Source organism: Chaetura pelagica, unplaced genomic scaffold (assembly GCF_000747805.2).
Source record: "Chaetura pelagica isolate M959 unplaced genomic scaffold, ChaPel_1.0 scaffold309, whole genome shotgun sequence".
Taxonomy (NCBI): Eukaryota; Metazoa; Chordata; class Aves; order Apodiformes; family Apodidae; genus Chaetura; species Chaetura pelagica.
The window spans coordinates 514040-527399 of NW_009954547.1; the positions used below are offsets into that span (position 1 = coordinate 514040).

The following is a 13360-nucleotide window of genomic DNA, read 5'->3' on the forward strand; positions in this document are numbered from 1 at the left end:
TGAAAGGGCTGAGCACTGGCCCTTTCTCCTTCCCCTGTGGCACTGCAGGAGGGACAAGGATGTTTCCCCCTGTGCCTGCCCCATGTGCAGCACCCAGCACCTCTCCCAGGAGATGCTGTCCCAGCTGGGCACCCTGGCTCCCAGCCACAGCCAGTCCAGAACTCAGTTTTCTCCAGATAATCCCACCCAAAGGGGTGTCTGTTGTTAAAAGGTGGGTTGAGTCTCAGGGTGTTGTGGTGCCTGGCAGGACCCAGCCCATAGGGCAGCCCCTGTCCTGGGGCTCCCCTTGGGGACTCTCCAGCCCCAGCCCTGTTTGTCTTCAGGGATGTGCTCTGGTGAGAGCAGCCTGGGCTATTTGCTCGTAACTGAAAAAGTGACCGAAATGTCTCAATTTTCTGACGGCAGGTGGACAAATCTGGTAGGGAGAAGTATGGCTAGAGTACACACACACCCCTGTTTGATCTGCTTTTCACATGTGTTTGTTTGTCTGTGGCCCTTGAAATGACTCAGTGACACATGGGAGGAGGTTGCCAGGCTGGTGTGGGGACTCTGGGAGGCCAGTCCCACATCACTGGGGTGACTGGTGTTTGTGGAATGAGATCACCTCCATCGTGAGTGTGTTCCCTGTGCCTTTAGAAAGGAAAACACCTGGACTCAGGGTCAGAAGAGAGTGTCTCATTTCCTGCCGTTCAATCTCTGCACCACCAGGTGACCCAGCTCTGGCCATGGGAAGTGCAGGCAGTGGCTCTGGACATGTCCCACGTCTCCAGATGAGCTGCACCCCTGCCTCCCATTCCCTTTCCAGATGCACCCCAGCTCTTTCTGCTACTTGTCCCAGCAGGGACCAGCCCCAGCCCTCCCTTCCACTCTGACTCCAGCAAGACTGGTGGAGTTGGGGCCATTTAACACTGCCTTTGAGATGCCCATGTCTTCTGTTCCCAGCTGGCAAATAGCACACCAGAACTTTCTTCCTTATTGCTCTCTTCCCCAGTGTGCATCATTATTAAATGTGTCCTGATTACCCTGACTGGTGCCAGGTGCCACCTCCCAGCTGTGAGAGCTTTGGTCAGGGACATGCATCACCCCAGTCCCTTCCCCTTCCCTTTGCACAGCTACAAGCCACCTATGAGCTGGCAACGTGTGCCTGAAGCCCAGAAACCAGCTGTGTCCTGAGCTGCATCAAAAGCAATGTGGCCAGCAGGTCAAGGAAGGTGATTCTTCCCCTTTACTCTGCTCTCATAAGACCCCATCTGGAGAACTGTGTCTAGTTGTCTAGTTCTGGAGCCCCCAGCATAAGAAGGACATGGAGCAAGTCCAGAGGAGGCCACAGAGATGATGGGAGGGCTGGAGCAGCTCTGCTCTGGAGCCAGGCTGGGAGAGTTGGGGTGTTCAGCCTGGAGAAGAGAAGGCTCCAGGGAGACCTTAGAGCAGCTTCCAGTGCCTGAAGGGGCTCCAGGAAAGCTGGGGAGGGACTTGGGACAAGGGCAGGGAGGGATGGGACAAGAGGTAATGGATTAAAACTGGAAGAGAGGAGATTTAGGTTAGACATTAGGAAGAAATTCCTTAGTGTGAGGATGGTGAGGCACTGGCCCAGGTTGTCCGGGGAAGTTGTGGATGTCCCCTCTCTGGAGGCACTCAGGGCCAGGTTGGATGGGGCTTGGAGCAGCCTGATCTAGCGGGAGGTGTCCCTGCCAATTCAGGAGGGGTTGGGTCTAAACTATCTTTAAGGTCCCTTCCAACACAAACCATTCTGTGATGATTCCATGATGTGGTTTTGCAGTTGGCTTCCCATAGCCCGAGGTGTCTGCAGAGCATCCCACCCTGTAACACCCTTGCTGCAGTGGGACAGCGGGACAGGACCTCGAGGGTCCCCATCCCCACTGCAGGAGCTGTCCCGGGGTCGCCCCCCGGGCGGCCAGGCACAGGAACTGATGCTCTCGGCTCTTTGCCTCTCGCAGCCTGCAACTGCAACCTGCACGCCCGGCGCTGCCGGTTCAACATGGAGCTGTACAAGCTGTCGGGGCGCAAGAGCGGCGGCGTCTGCCTCAACTGCCGGCACAACACGGCGGGGCGGCACTGCCACTACTGCAAGGAGGGCTTCTACAGGGACCTCAGCAAGGCCATCACCGACCGTAAGGCCTGCAAAGGTAAGCTGGGGGTGTCTCCACGGGGGCAGCGCAGTGTTACAACCTCTCTCGATGTCCTCGCTCTTCCCCCCCATCCCTGGGATGTCTCTCTGCTCTGCTCAGTGCCCAGCTGCTCCCTCCTGCAGCTGCAGGTCACCCACAGCCTCTGTCACCCTGGGCACCTCTGCTGCCCTAAGGGCACCAGGCAGGGACATTACCTCAAGCCAGTCTCTCCTCAAAGAGTGGGGAGGATGGGCAGGGAGCAGGCAGGCAGGGAGGGCAGGCAAGGAGTGGGCAGACTCCCAGGAGCCACATCCATCCTTCCTGGCAGGGTCCTGGAGCAGCTGCAGTTATTGCCTCTGTGGTCAGTGTTTGGACAGATGCTGGGCAGGTGCTGGATAAGGTTCATGACTAAATACACTGGGAACTTGTCTGACACTCTAGTTGTCTGGGCTATTTGGAAGCGTTCAAGATGCTTCATGAGATGACCTGTAGTGGCTTCCCTTCCTTGCAGGATCAGGGAGAAGACAGAGGTTTTCATCACCCTGCTGGGCTGTGCTGCAGGATCCCACTGCACGTTTCACCTTTGGGCTCGGCCTTAGGACCTGTTTTTGGGAAGGTGCTGAGCACCATGGCTCCTAGTGCCTGTTGGCAGAGTGGCTTGTTCCTGAGCTGGCTTTGTGTCATCAAGCAGCAACTTGACCTCTCAAGGTCCCTAACCTCTGACAAGTGTCATGGGACCTGCACATCACCTCCAGCTCCTGGCCAAGCTGTCTAGTTTCTCCTCTCTCCCTGCTCAGCCCCCTTTGTGGAGCCTTTTTCCTCTGTGAAGACTCAAAACAATAGTTTCACCAAAGAAGTTGAGAGAAGAAAAATCTTGCCTATCCCCAAGGACTGGCAGGGTCCAGGCTGAAACACTGGAGGGGGCAGGAGGTCAGCTATGGCTGCTCTCAGGCCAGGAATTCATCCCTGATCCCTTTTTTTTTCAGCTTAGTATTTCCCCTAAGGGAGTGCAGCACCCATCTCCAGTACATTGTACCAGCTGGGCAGTGGGCACCTTTGCTGCTGTGAGGACATGATGCTGCTGTATTTATGTAGGGCCTATAGGAACCACTGAAGCTGCTTTTGGACCATTAACATTGTGTCCACAGCCCTCAGTTGAAGGGTTCAGGCTTTAGGGTTCCCCTCTTGGGTGTGTTGGTGGTATTTGTGGGTAGGGCTCATTTGGGAGCAGGATGCGACAGATAAAATCCCTCCATTGAGATGTGCTGTGGGAGCTAGTCCTGCCTCTTCCTATCCCTGTTGCCAGGGGAGTGGTTGAGAGGATGGAGCAAACGGAAGAACTTCCCATGTTTGCCTGCTGCAGCACTGGAAGCACTGGCAGGGTGAGCCCTGCACACAGCCAGCTCGTTAGCAACCAACCAGCTAATCACTTTGAATTACCTGAGCAGCTCACTTGACAGGTCCCACCTTGGCAGCCTGTGTTCCCAGGTCACCACATGCTGCTCCCCAGCCCCATGGCCTTGGCCAAGCTGTGTCACAGCCATGGCTTCAGGGCATGGCAGCCCCCTGGCAGCAGCAAGGGCTTCCCACTGACTGGGTTTGTGCCAGGTGGCAGCCAGATCCCAAAGCTGTGCCAGGTGCCAGCATCCTTGGGGTGACACTGGGAGGCACTGGGAGGAAGAAGAGGCAGTACAAGACATGCATCCTGAAGAGCTGTAGCACAGTATCCTGGGTCCTGTCCCATTCCTGGGAGGGTCCAGGGTCAGGCTGAGGCCAGGGAGGGATGGCACCAGCCCCTGGCTCCTGCTGCAGCACAGCTGGACTTGGGCAGCTGCAATAAAATTCTCTTTTCCATGGAGATTTTCCTCCAGCACTGGGAGCTCACAGGCAGCCCCAGCTCACCCCAACTGGCTCTGGGGCTTGTGAGGCCCTGGGGTGGCCGTGCCACCTCCACCTCCTTCAGATCCTCTGCAGGCAGCCCACAACCTCCCCAGCCCTCCTCAGATGAGGCGTTTCTGCTCTCCTTGAGCTCACCAGCTCTTTCTATTTTTGCTACCAAAATTATCTGCACAGCAGGTCCTACCCTGGCTGTGGCTCAGTCCCTCCGTTTTCAGGGCTGAGACTGGAGGAGGTGGAGGGGCCATGGCTGCTCCTGCCTGCACCTGCCAAGTGCTGGCAGCAGCCTGGGGTCTGGCAGGGCAAGTGCTGCTCTGCCATCCTCACAGGGCTGGAACTGAGGAGCATTAAGGGAATGGAAACTCAGACTGGCTCTTCTGGAGGGGACAGGGTGGGCAGAGCATCCCTGGGGGCTCAAGAGTGAGGTGCTGTCGGCCTGTGCTGGACACTGCTGAGGCTGCACCTTGAATCCTGGGGTCAGTTCTGGGCCCCTCAGGACAAGAAGGACATGGAGGGGCTGGAGCGTGTCCAGGGAAGGGCAGTGGGGCTGGGGAAGGGGCTGGAGCACAAGTGTGAGCAGGAGCAGCTGAGGGAGCTGGGGGTGTCCAGCCTGGAGACAAGGAGCTGAGGGGAGACCTGCTGGCTCTGCAGCTGCCTGAGAGGAGGTTGGAGCCAGGGGGGTTGGTCTTTTCTCCCAAGGGACAAGTGATATGATGAGAGGAAATGGCCTCAGGTTGCACCAGGAGAGGTTTAGATGGGATATTAGAAAAAACTTCTTCCCTGAAAGTGTTGTCAGGCCGTGGCCCAGGCTGGCCAGGGCAGGGGTGGAGTCCCAATCAAAGCTGTATAGATGTTGTGCTGAGAGACATGGGTCATTGGTGGCCTTGGCAGTGCTGGGTTAATGGTTGGACTGCATTATCTGAAAGGTCTTTTCCAACCCAAAGGATTCTACAGTTCTGTGAGGGCTGATGCAGCAGAAAGACCAGCGAGCGATACCCAGGCTGCAGAGGAGCAGAGTGCAGGTGCCTGTGGCCCCCCTCCCAGACACCCCTTTTCCTGGCCAGCCTGGCCCGGGGGTGCTGCTTCTGGAGGGTTGGCAGGGTTTGCCCATGTTTTGGAAACACTGCAAAGTTTCAGCCCAGCCAGAGGAACATGTGCACTGGGGCTGCCCCCAGCTCCGGAGCATATGCTGGCGAGGATCTGCCAGGAAAGGCTGTTCCTTGGGTCTTGGGATCCAGTTCCTGGCTCTGCCTCAGGGAACTGAGTTAATAATAATAAATGATGCTCCTTCTCCCTTGGCTGCCCCTCCTCCAGGAAAGCAGAGAGTGTTTCCACCCCTTTCTTCTACTTACACAGTGGTGGATCTGTTGGGATTGGGAGCTCCTTGGAGCCAGACCAGCACCTGGGAGCCTGCCTGGTGCCATGAACAGGAGCTGGTGTTGCCAGAGAGAGAAATGAACACAGGGAGATGTGACAGGACAATTTGGGCTTGTTTTTTCAAAAGATGTGTCCTACACCTACAGTCCTACAGCTGGGGTATCTCTCCTGAAAGAAAAAAGAAAGAAAAGGAGGAGCAAGGCTGGTGGCAGCAGGTGTTACAGGCAAGGGTGGAGCGAGCTGTGCTGAGCTGAGGCTGTGGCTCTGAACAAAGCCTTTGCACCTACAGCAGCACTGGTCCAGGGCAGCACCTGAGCATCCTGGCAAAGGCAGATGCTGCAGGCACAGGGAGTGAAGCTCAGCTCATATCCAGGAGGCAAAACACTAACCCAGAGGCCAGGAGCTATTACATTTTATTTAAACAAACTCCAACACATGGTACTAAGTAACGATCCAACCATGGGTCATCCGTGCTGGGATGCAGCATCTTTGAAACAAGCCCCAAAATATTGGCTGCAGATTGCACAAGCCTGTGTCTCCTGCCCACAGCAGAGCAGAGCCCAGGGCCACCAGCTGGCACGCAGGGAAGGGGAGCTGGGTCCTCCATTGCCAGCCCACCAGCAGCCACTGCCACCGCTGGACTCCAGGAGATGGAAAAGCTGGGAGAATGGAAAAGGCAGAACAACCTACAGGATTAATTCAATGGTGGTAATTGAAAAGTCAAATAAAGAATGGCTGTGCATTAATCCCAGTGACTTAAACAAAGCCGTAAACCCTGAGTTTTCTCCAATGAAAACTGGTGAAGCAGTAGCAGCTAAGCCTTAAGACACAAAAATACCCTCAATATGAGGTGCAAGACATGCTTTCTGGCAAGCACGGCTCGATGAGTTAAGCTCCAAGCTAGTGACTTAATCCCCCATTCAAGCACTGTGGGCCAGATCCAGGCAGGCAGCAGGGCTGGGAGCAGCAGGGCTCTGTGTGTGGGCAGCAGGCAGGGAGCTGGGCCTTGTCCTGGCATTCCCTGGGCTGGGATGTGGCCCCCGGACCAGCCCCCTCCATGGGCCACCTCAGGATGAGGAGGGATGGAGATGCTGCAGCTGGAATGGTGGGATGCAGCCATGCTGAGATGTGGGACCGGTCAGGATAAGCACTGGGATCTGCTGGGGATGCTATTCCATTGGAGCAGGGAGGAGGAATGGATTTTTGTGGGACTGCAGGAAATCGCACCCCAGCAGGACCAGGGTCTGTCAGAGACCAAGCTCATCTCTGTTGCAGATGTAGGGTGAGCAAAGCTGCCTTTAATTACTGGTCCAGGTAGAACATCAAGAGTCTTTGGAAGCCTTCTTCCACCATGTGAAGAGAGTGAGGTCCACTTGGAGGAACTGGATTCTGATGGTGCTGGGATTTAGGTCCAGCTTTACGGCAGGAATACACCACTGGGGCCCAAGAAAGAGCCCATGTTTCTGATGGCCCTGGGTCATGCCAAGGCTCCCTTGCTCACTGCCATTTGTTATCACAGCTGAGCCCCCAAAATATCCTTGTCAGAAGATGTCTGCTTCCAGGCCCAGCCAAGATCTGATAATGAGGGAGCATCTGGTCCCCATTAGAGGCTGTTCACTGTGATTTCTGGCTGTGCAGGAGGGGGCCTGAGGAGAAGCACCATGGTGCTTCCCCAGTCCCAACTGGTGAGGATTAGGGAAATGACAACATCGGGGGCAGTGGGGACAGGCAGGAGGATGGGGGAGATGTTTTTGTTTTGTTTTGTAATCATGTTCAACTCATACACTGATGGAGGCCAAGATACCCTCCTTCAGCTCGTCGCCAGCCCAGCCCCAGGCAGGCAGATGGGAAGATTCTGTCCTGAGTGAGCATCTCCTTCCCACATCCCTCTGTGTAGACAGCCCTCTTTCAGTGTGGTGTGATGGAGAGCCACTTTGGGTCTGTTCTGAGGGTGAAGAACCCAACTTTTAGCCACCACAGGTGTGAATTTTTTCTAGGGATATCGTGGTAGAAAGGCATGGGGACATCCTTTGGCCTGTGTCTCTAGGAACCAGGATGGCCATTGAGGCTGATGAGCTTGGAAAGCATTGAGAAGACCCACTGCAGACCATCCTAAAACCAAGAGAAGGCCAAAGTTTGTGTACAAGCTGGGTGTTGGTTCAGCTCCACAGACTGACAAACTCAGAGGTGGGGGAGCAAATAGAGAAAATGCCTTTTACTGCTGCAACAGGAGCACCACTCTGGGGCTGAAAGTGAGGGCAGAACAGACCTGAGTGTGTGTCTGTCCACTTGCTGTGCCCACAGTGCCCCAGTCATACCCTGGCCATGAACAAGGGTGTGCACAACCCCATGGCAGCTCTGCTCCCTTTGCTCATACAGGACAAGGCTGGCAGCAGGAACGGGGCTGCCCATGGGATCTCTCCTCCTGCCTGCAGGTGTGCCAGGCTGTCCTCTGGGCAGCTGAATGCAAAGTGAGTCCAGGGGAGGCCATGAGGATGCTCAGATGGCTGGAGCAGCTCTGCTCTGGAGCCAGGCTGGGAGAGTTGGGATGTTCAGCCTGGAGAAGAGAAGGCTCCAGGGAGACCTGAGAGCACCTTCCAGTGCCTGAAGGGGCTCCAGGAAAGCTGGGGAGGGACTTGGGACAAGGGCAGGGAGTGACAGGACAAGGGGGATGGATTAAAACTGGAAGAGGGGAGATTTAGGTGAGACGTTAGGAACAAATTCTTGACTGTGAGGGTGGTGAGACCCTGGCCCAGGTTGCCCAGGGAAGCTGTGGCTGCCCCATCCCTGGCAGTGTTGAAGGGCAGGTTGGATGGGGCTTGGAGCAGCCTGGAGTGGTGGGAGGTGTCAGTGCCCATGCAGGGGGGTTGGGACTGGATCATCTTTAAGGTCACTTCATACCCAAACCAGTCTGGGATTCTATGATTCTACAAAACACTTCTGATGTCCAGACCTGAAGTGTGAGCTGGGGGCTGCAGGGTCTCCAGGGACTCATCCCCAGCATCTCTGTCAGTGGAGGCCATGCCCTGATCAAGCCCTTCACCCTCCTCCTCATCCTGCTCACAGTACTTGTGGGTCCATGATCCAAACCCATGTGTCCTGGCGGTGCTGGCCCCACGGGCATGGAAGGGTCCAGCTTCTCCCCTCCTCTCTGTGTTGCACGTTAGGTCCAATCTGGGGTTTGTGCTGCGTTTCACCTCCCTCGTAACCTCTTCTCTCTCTCCCACCCAGCTTGTGACTGCCACCCCGTCGGAGCAGCTGGCAAGACCTGCAACCAGACCACGGGGCAGTGCCCGTGCAAGGACGGGGTGACTGGTCTGACCTGCAACCGCTGTGCCAAGGGCTACCAGCAGAGCCGCTCGCCCGTGGCCCCCTGCATCAGTGAGTGCCCCGTGCTGCCCTGCTCTGCTCCTGGGGACCTTCACTGGCACCAGGGGGTGCTCACCTTGGGCTGGCTCCAGTGGGTGCCTGTTTGTCCCTCACCCACATTCTGGCAGCTTGTGGTGGGTGGGAGGCTGAGACAAGAGGATGTCCGTCCTTAGGGACGTTCTTTGGGAAGCTGTTGAGTTAGGATGGTTGGGTCACTTCTGGGGGCACCCATGCTTCACAATCCCCAGTGCTGGAGCTTCTGAAAGACCCCTTGTGTTCGTGCTTCCAGCTGGCTGAAATAGCTCTTCTGGGTCACATCTCCAGGTATCCTCCTTGGCATCATCAGGTCTGGGTATGGCAGACCCTGCCCTTAGCCTAAAATCATGGTTAATGTTGTGGTGGGGCTGAATTTGACCCAAGCATCTGCTGGCACTGCTGGAGCTGTGGTGGTGGGGGTGAGTTGGCAGGGCAGGCTCCTCTCCCCCTGTTCTTCCCTGGATTTGGGCTTAGGATAGGATTTCCCCCAGGTTTTCTTTGCCCACACTTCTCCCTCTGCAGCCTGGAGGATGCTCAGATCAGCCAAGCATCCAGTTCTGAGTTCAGATGAGCAGATGATCCAGGGAGCATCTGTCTCTGGAGCACTTGTCCTCTGCAGCAGCCACCTGGAGCTTTTGGGAGCTGCTGCATCTCAGCCTGTCCCCATTTATTGAGCTCAGTTTGGACATCTCCACATCTAATTAATAGCCTGTGATACTAAGGTCAGACTCATCCCTTTGTCTTTCTTAACTAGCTGCTGGAGGTGACCCACAAAATCTGCCCCCCAGGCTGGGAACTCCTTTCATTAAGACATCTCTTTCTTTTCCAGAGATCCCTGCCATCAACCCCACCTCCCTAGTCACCAGCACGGAGGCTCCTGCAGGTAAGTGCTCCACATCCTAAGCTGAGCCCCTGATGCCAGCCCTGCCCAGAGACATCCCATCCCAGCTCCCCTTCCCCATCCCAGCAGGGAGAAGGGCTCATTTTCACCAAATACTTTGGCAGAAAGATCAATAGTGAAAAATGCTGGTGAAACAAATGACTGAGATTTGAAATCCTGTGTATTTCTGGAAAGGGACCAGCAAACCTTGATGGGGCTTTCTTGGGGAAAGGTTTTCTCCATCCACTCTGAGGAGGAAAGCAGGGATGCAGCCCCTGGGGCCATGGTGGGTTATGGCAGGGGTTGTGGTGCACAGCACCTATGGGTGTTTGGGTGCTGGCTTTTATTAATCTTCTTTTATCCATGCCAGTGCAAGTAGTTTCTCCTTGGTGCCTCTTGCCTCCACAGAGCCCTGGTGGGGGTCAGGCAAGCTGCAGGCAGGCTCAGGACCCCCCATGTCAGGGCATGGGCTCCCCTGGGACAAGAGTCACAATGTGTTTCACCCCATCTAGGTCCAGAGGAATGAAATGTCTGGGTCTGTGTTGCTCCTCCTGGCTGCACGGGGTGATGATGGGACTATGGGAGGAGGGATGTCACTGCTGCTGTCACCAGGCAGGAGTGGGACAGCTCCAGCAGTGCCTGCAGGCTTTGCATGGGCAATGGAGGCATTTCTGCCACTGTTCTTAGAGCTCCTCAAGAGCCACCCTGTCCTCCCCAGGCTGGAGCAGCAAAGCGGGTGTCCCCATACACCTCGAGGGTTTGTTGGTGCTCTTGCAGAGGCTCAGCTGGGGCTGGGTGCTGGGGTGCTGCCCACACCAACAGGTTGGGGTCCCTCTTCCAGCCCGGCCACAGCTGCCAGTGGTGTGCCCTCAGCTCCTCCCCTGACATGGCACATGCCAACAGCACCACAGTGGTGTGCCAGTGCCCATCCCACGTGCCACCACCACCATTATCTGCCCTCCCTGGTGCTGCAGGATGTGGCCCAGCAGCTCCTGTGGCAGACAGGTGAAGTGTCCACTTTGCATCCCCTCCCTGACTGCCCCTTGTCCATCAGCTGGGCTCTGCCCTCTCATCTGTCCTCCTGGCAGCAGGTCAGATGGGCTGGGCTGATGCTGGGCCAGCTCTTCATGGGCATGTGTGGACATGCAAGACTTTTCTCTGTCCTCTCCCTTTCCTTCCTCAATCCCATCAGCACTGTAGCATGGACGTTCGTAGCCATCCCACTGTCTATCCCTCTGTAGTGATCCCAAGCCAGGGAGGGAGAGAGAAGCTAGGGAAAGCAGCAGCCCCTTTCCTCCTTGAGTCACCCTTTTCCCTGCTGTCCCCAAGACCCTGGTCATCTCCTGCATGCCAGTGGCAGGGAATAGACCTCCAGCACCATCCTCCATCCCATCCCAAGGCAGATGGTCCTGAGATAGTGGAATCACAGAATCCCCGGCTGGTTTGGGTTGGAAGGGACCTTAAAGCTCATCCAGTTCCAACCCCCTGCATGGGCAGGGACACCTCCCACCAGCCCAGGCTGCTCCAAGCCCCATCCAACCTGCCCTTCAACACTTCAGGGCTGGAGCAGCCACAGCTTCTCTGGGCAACCTGGGCCAGGCTCTCACCACCCTCACAGTCAAGAATTTCTTCCTAATGTTTAACCTCAATCTCCCCTCTTCCAGTTTAAAGCCATTCCCCTAGTCCTGTAACTCCCAAGCTCTTGTCAAAAGTCCCTCCCCACCTTTCCTGGAGCCCCTTCAGGCACTGGAGGCTCTAAGGTCTCCCCAAAGCCTTCTCTTCTCCAGGCTGAACAAATCCAACTGCCTCAGCCTGTAAGGAGCAGAGACACCAAATCCCCATGCCCATATTTAATGAAGAGCTTCCCCATGCCCTGTTTGGGATACATCCATCCCAGGGGAGCCTACATGCTCAATGGAGATCCAGTGCCTTTTGTGCATCCTCCTGCCCAGTTCTCCATCTCACTACTGCCTCACCAGGGGGGTTAGAAAATGCCAGCAGGGGCATCCCTGAGATGTGCTCCTCAAGCTGGTGTCTCCCAGTGTATCCACGGGCACACTCCATGTGTGCTCAGTTGCTGCAGGTGTGGGATGGGGAGAAGAGGGGTTGAACATACAGAGTAAAGCGTGTGGATGGGGCTGGAGGGGGAGATGCAGGATGGAGGCCAGGAGCTTGGCAGAGCTGGCACAATCTTGCTCCCAGGGGCATGTCACAGCCCTTCCAGTCCTGCTTGGCCAAGGCTCCAGAAAGTGGGAGGTATTATGGGGATGGGAGTTGATCAGCCCAGCGTGGGTCTGGCTGAGGTTTCACTGCTGGTGGTGGCAGTGGAGGAGAGTGGGTCCTTCCTGCAACACACCCTCTGCACCACGAGCTGAGCTGTCAGTGATGGCTCCTGCCTGCCCTGCCTGCCCTGCCTGCCCTGCCTGCTGCTGGGGAGGGAGATAGGAACACCAGGCTTCAGGAGAGGGAACAAACTTGGAGGGGAAAGGGGGATTTGGATGGTTTGATGGCAGGGAGTGCACACAGAGCAGTTAATCAAGGTGAGTCCCTGCAGGGCTGTATCCGTAGGAGCAGTCTCAGGGTGATGTCTGACACTGTCAGCCACCAAAAACTCAGCAGCCCTGCCTGGACAGCCGAGTGTTTCCTTCACTGAGCAGAGCAGCTCTGCCTTATACTGCCCCCAGTTTACCTGTGGGTTTGTTGTTTTAAGATTTCTGGAGTCTGGTTTGAATCTTTTTCCTGCAAAGTAGCTCGTCCCTGCCCAGGGTCTGTGTGGGGACTCAGCTGGGGTCCTACAGCCCCCTCCTTGAGGGGGGTCAGAGATGAGGCAGGTGACCCTGCCCTGCCTAACTCTGCCTCCAGTGTGCTCATGCTGCAGGCAGGGCCGGCCCTGGCCCCTGCCTGCTGCCTGCACCCCGTCCTGCTAACTGGTACCCTGTCCTGCTGCCTGTACCCTGTCCTGCTGCCTGTATCCTGTCAGCTGCCTGTACCCTGTCCTGTTTCCTGCACTCTTTTCCCCTGGGAACCTTCATGCCCTTCCACACTCAGATCCCTTGCTGGGGGTGACTCTCAGCTCCTTGTGCCCCCCAACCCACCCCCCACCCAGCCTCCCAGCCCCTTCTCCCCTGTTTCCCTGCCTCCCTCCCTGCTGCAGGTGCCGGGCTGCGGGAACAGGGGGACATTGTCTGGGGCTGCCGTGCTCAGGTGTTCGCCTCCCCCCGGGCCCCTCCCCGCTGGGGTTCTGTCCCTGGGCAGGACGTTCCCATCGTCTGCATCGTTCTTCCCAGCTTTCTCCTGCTTTTCCCACCCTGCAGAGCCTTTGAGGTCCGACTTTCATCTCTGCCCCACTGGCTGACTGGCTGGGCAGTGAAACGTCCTGGGTCCAATTCCCTTAATTTTTATTATTATTATCATAAAATATTTTCCACTTGGTGGGGAGAAAAAAAAAAAAAAACAAACAACAAAAACAACGAAAGAAAGAAAGAAAAAAATCCTTGTTCCCCGTTAGCAGAATTAACAAAACTCGTGGAGCACAAAAACAGGGCTTTAAAGGAATTCAAAGTCAGCAGTAAAAGATTTGCAGCCATAACACCTAATTAAGTTACATCTCTCTTAAAACAAAATATTCCGCCTTTTTTTTCGAGGCGAGGAGAAGCAAACCAGATGTGCAGCC

General features: G+C 56.1%; 1 protein-coding gene across 1 annotated transcript in view; it reads left to right on the forward strand.

Annotated features, from left to right (window-relative positions):
• Positions 1-13360, forward strand: part of NTN3 (netrin 3) — a 43066-nt gene that overhangs the window by 26936 nt on the left and 2770 nt on the right. The window contains exons 2-4 of the mRNA XM_010005041.1: positions 1959-2147; positions 8634-8783; positions 9637-9690. Coding sequence (XP_010003343.1) covers positions 1959-2147; positions 8634-8783; positions 9637-9690 — 393 coding nt within the window. The remainder of the gene's footprint in view (positions 1-1958; positions 2148-8633; positions 8784-9636; positions 9691-13360) is intronic.